Genomic DNA, 9,436 nt, shown 5'->3' on the forward strand with positions numbered 1-9,436 from the left:
CAGTTTCGAACGTGTTTCAAACCAGCATAGTCCGTTTCGGTGGAATCGGTTACATTGCCGGCTTCACCACAAGAGCAAGGACGCACACGACACTCGAGCCACAACGGCGGCTACGAGCACCTGCCATCACCTTCGTCCATGAGTGATGCTGCCCCACCAAGCGGAGACGCCGATGGGTCGGCCGTGACAAACTCGAACAGCGCGGCCTTGCACGTGATCGACCAATACGTGGAAGACGGGGTGCTCACGGCCGCGGCCGCGGCGATTCACAAAGAACGGTACTCCAAGTTGTCGTCGTTCGTGCTGGAGACGTATAAGCGGGAAAAGGAGTTGCTGAAGAAGGCTAAGCAACTGAACGGGGAACTCTTATCCGAGAAAATCCGTCTCGAGAAGCAGAGCATCCGCAAGAGCGAAGAGTTGGCGATGAACACCAACTTGGAGAAAGAAAAGGACAAAGCGTCTAAGGAGCTGGCCGACTGCGTGGACCGGGAGACCATTCTCACGTACGAGATCACCGAGCTCCAGCGAGAACATGCCGAGTTGTTGGCGCGCAAAGAAGCTATGCTGCGGGAAAATGCGCGGCAGGTCGAGCCCGAGGTGCGCAAGATCACAGACGACATCGCGCGTTTAGCCGACGAGGCCACGCGCACCGAGAGCGATATTCACAAGGAGGAGCGGCGGAAGGGCGAGATGCTCGCGCGGTGCGATGTCCTCCGCGTGTCCAACGACGGGCTCGACGTGGCTCGCGCCGCCGAGAAGAAGGTGCTCGCTAAGCTGAAAGGCGACCCCGAACGCATCAGTAAACAGGCCGACGTTGTGGCCAAGGCAGTGGAGAACCTGGACGGGGAGCTCAAGCGCATAAAGGCTAAGCTGGGCGACGTGGACATGGCATTGGCGGCGCAGGACGCCAAGCGCAAAGACGCGGACGAGGTGCAGAAGGATCTGAGCCACAAGCTCGACGTGCACCGCGACACGATCGACCAGCGGCAGCGAGACGTTGATCACGTCAACATGCTGCTGGCCGAAGAAAAACACAGCCATACTGTTCGTCTAGGGGAAAAAGCCAAGCTCGAGATGGACCAGCGCACGGCCGAGGCCAACATCCGGCGCGAGTCGGAGCGGCAGGCGTCGCTGCAAAAAGAGTTTGATCGCGTGAAAAAGGTGCTCAAGAAGAAACAGGTGGCGGCCGACACGTCCAAAGGCCTGCTGCCCAACATGCAAGTGCAAGTGAGTGACGCCGAGCACCAAGTCCGGGCGCTTCAAAGCGACAACAAGAAGATGGTCGCCGACCAAGCCGACCTCAAGCAAGACGTGGACGTCCTGATCGCTCGCATGTTCAAGATGGACGGCGTCGAAGCGAGGCACGTGGAGGAACTGGAGGCGCTGACGGCGCGCGTGGCCGAACTCGAGGAAGAGCTCAGTCAGTGGATCGCCGAGGAGGGCAAGCAGCACAAGATCATCACGCTGCTGAGTGCGCAGCGCGAGATGAAGGCGCGCGCGGCGTCGTCGGCGGTGGACCACGAAAAGGAGATCCACCAACAGCTCAAGATGAAGGAGCTGGTGATTTTGGACTTTGCGAAAAAGTGCAATGAAACCAACAACCGGCTTAAAGAGTTTAGCGCGTTATATGATATTGTCAAGAACGAGCGCAATAAGTACGTGAATCTGATCCAAGCAAGTTCGCAAGCGCTCGCCGAGATGAAGGAGAAGATCAAGATCTTGCACAACGAAGTGGAGGTGCTGCGGAACGAAAGCTTGGCCAAGGACAAAGCGCTCACGAAGGAGCGACTGGCGCACCAGACGGCGCAGTGTAGCCGCGACAGCCTCCGTCTGGACACGAACAAATGCCACGAACTGTACCGAGTCAAGCAGGAGCAAGTCGAGCAGCAGATTGTTCAAATCGACAAACTCAACTCGATCATCAACATGACCGAGAAGGACATGCTCCGGTTGAAGAAAAAGTACGAGGTCGCGGTCGAAGCGCGCAATTCCACGGGCGTGCACTTGATTGACCGGAACGACGAGCTGTGCATTCTGTACGAGAAGAGTAACATCCAGGCGCAGACGCTCACGGACGGTGAGCTCGCGATCCAGGAGAAGGACCAGATGAGTCGCATGTTGACCATCAAGCTGTTGGACTTGCAGCGCCAGATTGAAACCACGAGGAACAAGGTGCCGCTCGTGCCGGAATATGCGAGTCGGGTGCTGGACATGCAGAACCAGCTCAAGCAGGAGCAGGTAGTCACGGATATGATGTGTCGGGACCTGGAGACCCCGCAGAATGCCGACCGGTGGCGGCCGCTGGAAGGCGATGACCCGGACGAAGATCAGCTCGGCGCCAAGCTCGCGTTCTTGGACGAACGGTACAAAATCAAGAAGGAGCAGCTGCTGGAGAAGGAACTCGTACTCGAAGAAGTGACCAACTTGTCGGACAAACTGCGCGCACAGGCGTCGGAAGGGCGCGGCGATACGCTGCAGCTGGCCAAGAAGGTCAACACGTTCCAGGTCAAGATCAAGGACACGACGCGCAAGATGATGGCGACGGTGTCGGAGCTGAGCATGTTTCAAGCTACGGCCATGAAGCTGCAGCAGGAAAAGCACGACCGCCAGCTCGAGTTGGAAGAGTCAATTTGGAACTTTGAAAATGGCAACGCACCTAACGCTAAGTGCGAGCAAGAGTGGTACCGCCGTGAATCCCATCGACTCGAAAGCCAGCGAATGGCCAAACAGCACCAGAACAACCACACGGCCCACATGATCACGCGCACCACCGCCGACCCCCGACCAAACGCATACGTACCGGACGAACTCGGCATTCCCAAACCATATGGACAAGCGGCGCCGTTCAAACCTACACTCTCAGGCTCTACCATGCGACACATTCGACCGCCGCAACGACGAGACATTGAGATTTAACCAAAAGTTAGTACCCATATAAATATTGTACCTACGTACTGTAGCGTATTTGGCCACTCTTTAGCTATCTATCTTGATTCTCTGACGTACGCTCGGTGGGTATGAATTGTTTACCCTGTCGACTACTGTGACGATGGGGAGGGGAGTTTCGTCGACAGCAGCACGCGCGTGTACACGTCGGGAACATGCTGCGATGGAGAGTACTGTAATCGAATCACTATATTGTGTGTTGTTGCGGTGACGTGGTCAAAGCTGTACTGCAGTAAAATTCAATACCCCACTACTGGATAGAGTGCTGCATATTGATTGGCTACACTGTATGTCCGTTTCACGTTCTAGCCAATCATTGTACTCGTCCATGTTGCACATGGTTTTACTATTTTGAAATGTCCATTCCGGCGAGACTCAGTCTTCAGTCGCTAATACATGATCCACTGCAATACTCGATTTGGTAACGTTATTCAAACAATAATAGACGACCTAGAAACAGCAAGCCCAGGACACACGAATTGTACACCAGTACAGTACTACTAAGACAGTAGCGTTACACAAGTTAAGACTGAAGACTGAGCCTCACCGGAATGGACATTTCACAACAGTAAAACCATGTGCAACATGGACAAGTACAATGCTTTTGAGGTACTTTCGTCGCACATATTTCGGGGATTCCTTGAAACGGTCGGGGCATGGTTCCAAGTCAATGTCGAACGACTTGGCGTCTTCTTCCTACATGTATGACATTTGGCCACAGATGCCAGCATGATCGTGGACATCAAGCGTACGATTATTTTCACATTGTCGCAGATGAACCCCATTCCTGCGACATCGTGATAGCGAGACATCACATGCTGGATCTTCGGGTTCGTCGATGCTATAGTCGACATGCGGGTTGCGTCTACTGCGTCAAGTGCTCAATTCTTCAATTAACGTTATAGAATAAATATACATGGTCATATACAATGCAAGTGCCTTAGAGCTACACACACTATTATAAATGTAAAGTTAATATTGAGCTGCTAATACCTAGTTTGGCATGAGGAGACACGAAAACGGAGTAGAAACTTTTTAGTGTTGCGGACGACCTTCCCAACAATGAACCTCAAGGGCCTGTGTCTAGTTGGCCTTTCTTGTGTAGTTGTAGCCCAAAGACTGTAGATTATCAGAACTACGAAGCTGGAGAGGAAGTAGTCTCGCTGTGTATGTCAAGGATCGTGTACGCCCGCGTGTATACACGTAGCTTGGGACTGCCGGGGTATGTTACGTTACTCTATGATGCATGATGCAATTCCACCTCAACACTCGCAAACCAAGCGCAGGTCACCATGCAATGTATTAAGCACGTGACCACCATACCAGAAACGGCATGGCGTCTTGATGCTGAAGATAGCGGGCAGTATGAACAGGTAAACTTGATCCCGAAGGCCGACTTTCGTCGGCGCGTGAGCAAGTACTCCTGAGAATGATGGGATTCGTGGCAAAACGATAATAATTTGAACTGCCCATATCATAGTGGGTTTTGATTGGTCCATTTCGAAATTGTACGGTAAAGTGGAACAGAAGTAATTTCCGGATAATGATGGAATTGTAGAAATCCGGATACTGTTTTTTGTTCGGATACGACCGCATTTTCGAAGCATCGGCGAGACATGGCCAAGCATGACTTCATGACACCAAAGGCGGTGGCGAATCGCCAAAAGGTACGTATGTCCTCTTGAAGAGGACGTCATCCTCCTTCATGAACTCAAGCATGTGTCGTCCTGTAGTCGAAGGGGCTGCAGCGGCTGCGATGGTACTGCCAAGTGTGTGAAAAGCAGTGCCGCGATGAGAACGGGTTCAAAGCCCACACGTCGAGCGACTCGCATCAACGTCAGATGCTCATCGTGGCCAGCAACCCAACCAAGTTTATTCAAGGGTACAGCGAGCAGTTTGAACGGTCATTTCTGGAAAACCTGCGGCGGTCGCACACGACCAAGCGCGTGAGTGCGCACGTCGTGTACAACGAGTACATTCGGGACAAGAACCACGTGCACATGAACGCGACGCGATGGACGACACTGAGCGGATTCGTCCAGTATTTGGGGAAGACGGGCAAGTGTGTCGTGGACGAGACGGAGAAGGGGTGGTTCATCCAGTACATCAACAACGACCCTGTGGCCATGGCACGACAGGAAGAGTTGAAGCGGAAGCGTCAGGCGCTCTTAGATCACGAGGAGCGGAATCGGCGGTTCATTCAAGCGCAGGTGAAGGAAGCGCAAGCAAAGTTTGGACAGGACGACGACGAGAACAAACCCGCGCATCAACCCCGCGTGGAGAAGGTCTCGATGAGCTTGAAGCTCGAGTCCAAGTCCAAACTAGCGTCGGTCGAGTCCAAGAAGTCGATACAATCTGCCTTTGGACAAGACGTTGACGACAAAAGCGGCAAGGACGGAGCACCCTCATCATCGCTCGACCACGAAACGTCCTGGAAAGGCGGCAAGCGGAGCGCGGTGGATGCGATTATGGAAGAAGAGACGCGGAAACGGCTACGGCGAGACGAAGACGACGAGCGCGCGAACCGATTGGACCACTGGATTCAACCTGGGCTCGTGGTCAAGGTCATGGACAAGGATGTGGGCGACGGAGCGTACTACAAGCAGAAAGGCCTTGTCGTCCGCGTTCACGACACGTATGTGGCCGAAGTGCGCATGCTCGAGTCGCGGGATGTGCTTCGACTGGATCAGGTGTGTTCCCTGGAATGTGCATGCGGGTGTTGTCATGATGATGGAGTAGGAAGACTTGGAAACGGTCATCCCGCTCGTGGGACGTCCTGTGCGCGTCGTCAACGGCATCGGGCGCGGTGCGCTCGCGACGCTCGTGTCCATCGACGAACGCGCGTTCTGCGCGGCAATTCAACTCACATCCGGCCCGAAAAAGTACAGTTTCGTTTTTTCCTTTCTATTTTTTCTCAGTTTTTGTTGTGTGTAGGGGTCGGACGTTGCCCCAAGTCGAATACGAAGACATTTGTAAAGTAGATACTTAAGAAGAAGACGGTTTGTCATGACGGTGTCGATGGCGATGGGACTTGGAGGAGGATTTGGAGGATGAAGGAGGCGGTGGAGATGCTTCAGGGGCCGCGTCGTCGTCGGCTTCTTGCAGCGGAGAGGCCTCAGCCGCGACATGTGCTTGCTTCTCGTCGGTGTGCTTGCTCTCGTACTCGGCATCTTGCTCCGGGTCGTCCTTTCCATCTTGGTCTGGTGTGTTGTTCCCTTCGTCGCTTGGATCACGATGATCACTCTCAAGGTCGCGAATGGCACGAAGCAACAGCGCCACTTCCTTCGACTTGAGATCGATGCGGTCCGTGATGGCCTGCAACGCCTCCGTGGACGACCGCAGTTGGTCCTCAAGGCCTTCCACTACCTCGGCGCTCTGTTTCGCAGACGCATTTTCATTCACCACACGCGCCGCCGTCTCGTACTCTTCCTTGTACGAGCGGATGATCTTTTCGTTGGCGACAACACCCTTGAGCCGATCTATGTCGCTCGTGACGGTCAAAATGGACTTGTCGATCTCGTCGTGCAAGGTCGCATATGCTTCCAACTCGCGCTCGCACGTAAACACGAGCAACTTGGTCCGCTGAGCTTCCACTTGCAGCAACTCCAGTTCCCATAGAAAGTTGTCCATCTCCTCCTGGGCTCGCTTCTTCCCGAGGGACGTCGGCTTGGACTTCTTGGGGGGATTGGAGAGGAAGTCGTCGTTGTACCGGTCCAATTGCCCCGTGCTGTCGAGGAACGAGAAGAGGCAGTCCGCCGTGCGCTTCATCATGGACTTGCCCACGATCGTCGTCCGGGTCAAGAGGCGCTGCCGAATCACTTCATCTACATAGATGAATACACTTCAGGGGGCAATCAAGTCGACGAAGCATCGCGGAGGTTGAACGTGATGTGACGCACCGTCGATGTCCATGGCGGTGTGGATCGTGTGGAAGTAGTACGAGGTCTAATATAAATTGAAAGTTTTAATTTTCAATACATTCTATTAAGTATAAAATAGATTTCCAAATATGAGGAATTTGCATGCCTAAAATATCGGCGCCATACACTTACTACGGACAAGCAACTAACTCACTGAAGCTTTAGTCGATGGAAGGTCTCGCCTATAGCTACAGTGCGTTGCTATGGAGTTTCGTCGGTCCTTCCTAACCTCGTACATGGCGCCGGGGTTTCGGGGTTTCCGATCTTTTGTCCTCTCATGCCGCCATGTCCTGCATGATCACTCACCACCCATGCATTCGCACTATCGATTCCATCGTTCTCCACCTCCTGGCGTACAAGTCCTGTCAATCTTCTGACGCTGGATACACCTATGCAGTACGCATGCTTCTGGTTCATCATCGCCATGAGCTGTCACTAGACAGGCCAAGGTGCATTAGCTATCGGTCGCTTCTCGCATCTTCTTGGGTGACTGACTTCTACAGGTTTCAAACACTATAACTATACAAATTTCAAATCAAATCTTAGTGGATCCGTGGAAATCTTGCCCTTTCGAGAAATATGTGATCCAGAGTGTAGGTATCGAAGTTTCGAGAATTTCAAGGCATGTCGGGCAACAGTCTGTTTTCATTTTTCAATTTCATTTGATCTGGGTAAACAAACAATCATGGCTGCAGTCCAAGGCGCAAGTGTCGGTATCGATCTCGGCACGACCTATTCCTGCGTGGGTGTATGGCAGAATGACCGCGTGGAAATCATTGCCAACGACCAAGGTAACCGCACGACCCCTTCGTACGTGGCATTCACGGACAGCGAGCGCTTGATCGGTGACGCCGCCAAGAACCAAGTGGCGATGAACCCGACCAACACGGTGTTCGACGCCAAGCGTTTGATCGGCCGCAAGTTCAACGACCCTGTGATCCAAGCCGACATCAAGCACTGGCCGTTCAAGGTGACGCCAGGTTCCGGCGACAAGCCGCAAATCACGGTCGAGTTCAAGGGCGAAACCAAGACGTTCCAGCCCGAAGAAATCTCGTCGATGGTGTTGATCAAGATGAAGGAAGTGTCGGAAGCGTTTATCGGTTCCACGGTGAACAACGCCGTCATCACGGTGCCTGCGTACTTTAACGACTCGCAACGCCAAGCGACCAAGGACGCCGGTGCCATTGCTGGCCTGAACGTGTTGCGTATCATCAACGAACCCACGGCCGCCGCCATCGCGTACGGTTTGGACAAGAAGGGTGGCGAACGCAACGTGTTGATTTTCGACTTGGGCGGCGGGACCTTTGATGTGTCTTTGTTGACGATCGAAGAAGGCATCTTTGAAGTGAAGGCAACTGCCGGTGACACGCACTTGGGTGGTGAAGATTTCGACAACCGTTTGGTGGACCACTTCACGGCTGAGTTCAAGCGTAAGCACCGCAAGGACATGACCGCGAACCAACGTTCCCTCCGCCGTCTGCGCACGGCCTGCGAGCGCGCCAAGCGCACGCTGTCGTCGTCGGCACAAGCGTACATTGAAATCGACTCGTTGTTCGACGGCATTGATTTCAACAGCACGATCACCCGCGCGCGTTTCGAAGACATGTGCGGTGACTACTTCCGCAAGACGATGGAGCCTGTGGAGAAGGTGTTGCGCGACTCGAAGTTGTCCAAGAGCCAAGTGCACGAAGTGGTGCTTGTGGGCGGGTCGACCCGTATCCCCAAGGTGCAACAGTTGTTGTCTGACTTCTTCAACGGCAAGGAGCCGTGTAAGTCGATCAACCCCGACGAAGCCGTGGCGTTCGGCGCGACCGTGCAAGCCGCGATCTTGTCGGGCAACGACAGCTCGGAGAAGTTGCAAGACTTGTTGTTGTTGGACGTGACGCCGTTGTCGCTCGGGTTGGAAACGGCCGGCGGTGTGATGACGACGCTGATCCAGCGCAACACGACGGTGCCGACGAAGAAGTCGCAGACGTTTTCGACGTACGCGGACAACCAGCCGGGTGTGCTGATCCAAGTGTTTGAAGGCGAGCGCTCGATGACGCGCGACAACAACTTGTTGGGCAAGTTTTCGTTGGTTGGACGGGATCCCGCCCATGCCCCGCGGCGTGCCGCAGGTGGACGTGACGTTCGACATTGACGCGAACGGGATCTTGAACGTGTCTGCGATCGAAAAGTCGACGGGCAAGGAGAACAAGATTACGATCACGAACGACAAGGGTCGCTTGAGCAAGGACGACATTGAGCGCATGGTGCAAGAAGCGGAAAAGTACAAGTCGGAGGACGAAGCCAACAAGTTGCGCATCGAAGCCAAGAACGGGCTGGAAAACTACGCGTACAACCTGCGCAACACGCTCAACGACGAGAAGCTCCAGGGCAAGTTGGACGAAGCGGACAAGAAGGTCGTGGACGACAAGGTGACGGAGACGATCAACTGGCTGGACGCGAACCAATCGGCCGAAAAGGAGGAGTACGAAGCCAAGCAAAAGGAGCTCGAAGGCGTGGCCAACCCGATCATGCAAAAGCTGTACGCGGCTGGCGGCGGCGCCCCCGGCGGTGTGCCCGACTTT

General features: G+C 54.1%; 5 protein-coding genes across 5 annotated transcripts; 2 read left to right on the forward strand and 3 right to left on the reverse strand.

Annotated features, from left to right (window-relative positions):
• Positions 1-3: 3 nt before the first annotated feature.
• Positions 4-2,972, forward strand: H257_17313 (hypothetical protein). Its single transcript, XM_009846048.1, has one exon. It carries the CDS (start codon positions 139-141, stop codon positions 2,914-2,916), a length of 2,778 nt encoding a protein of 925 aa, XP_009844350.1. The 5' UTR covers positions 4-138; the 3' UTR covers positions 2,917-2,972.
• A 66-nt stretch (positions 2,973-3,038) lies between these two features.
• H257_17314 (hypothetical protein) lies at positions 3,039-3,800 on the reverse strand (the record flags this gene model as incomplete). Its single annotated transcript, XM_009846049.1, has 3 exons — positions 3,039-3,104; positions 3,544-3,642; positions 3,699-3,800. 3 exons carry the CDS (start codon positions 3,798-3,800, stop codon positions 3,039-3,041), a joined length of 267 nt encoding a protein of 88 aa, XP_009844351.1.
• Positions 3,801-4,562: 762 nt separating this feature from the next.
• On the forward strand, positions 4,563-5,922 carry H257_17315 (hypothetical protein; the record flags this gene model as incomplete). Its single annotated transcript, XM_009846050.1, has 3 exons — positions 4,563-4,613; positions 4,680-5,828; positions 5,881-5,922. 3 exons carry the CDS (start codon positions 4,563-4,565, stop codon positions 5,920-5,922), a joined length of 1,242 nt encoding a protein of 413 aa, XP_009844352.1.
• Positions 5,923-5,931: 9 nt separating this feature from the next.
• H257_17316 (hypothetical protein) lies at positions 5,932-6,717 on the reverse strand (the record flags this gene model as incomplete). Its single annotated transcript, XM_009846051.1, has 1 exon — positions 5,932-6,717. The coding sequence occupies one exon, from the start codon at positions 6,715-6,717 to the stop codon at positions 5,932-5,934; it is 786 nt and encodes a 261-aa protein (XP_009844353.1).
• Positions 6,718-7,504: 787 nt separating this feature from the next.
• On the reverse strand, positions 7,505-9,436 carry H257_17317 (hypothetical protein). Its single transcript, XM_009846052.1, has one exon. It carries the CDS (start codon positions 9,169-9,171, stop codon positions 7,525-7,527), a length of 1,647 nt encoding a protein of 548 aa, XP_009844354.1. The 5' UTR covers positions 9,172-9,436; the 3' UTR covers positions 7,505-7,524.

The sequence above is a fragment of the Aphanomyces astaci genome, assembly GCF_000520075.1.
Source record: "Aphanomyces astaci strain APO3 unplaced genomic scaffold supercont1.103, whole genome shotgun sequence".
Taxonomy (NCBI): domain Eukaryota; phylum Oomycota; class Saprolegniomycetes; order Saprolegniales; family Verrucalvaceae; genus Aphanomyces; species Aphanomyces astaci.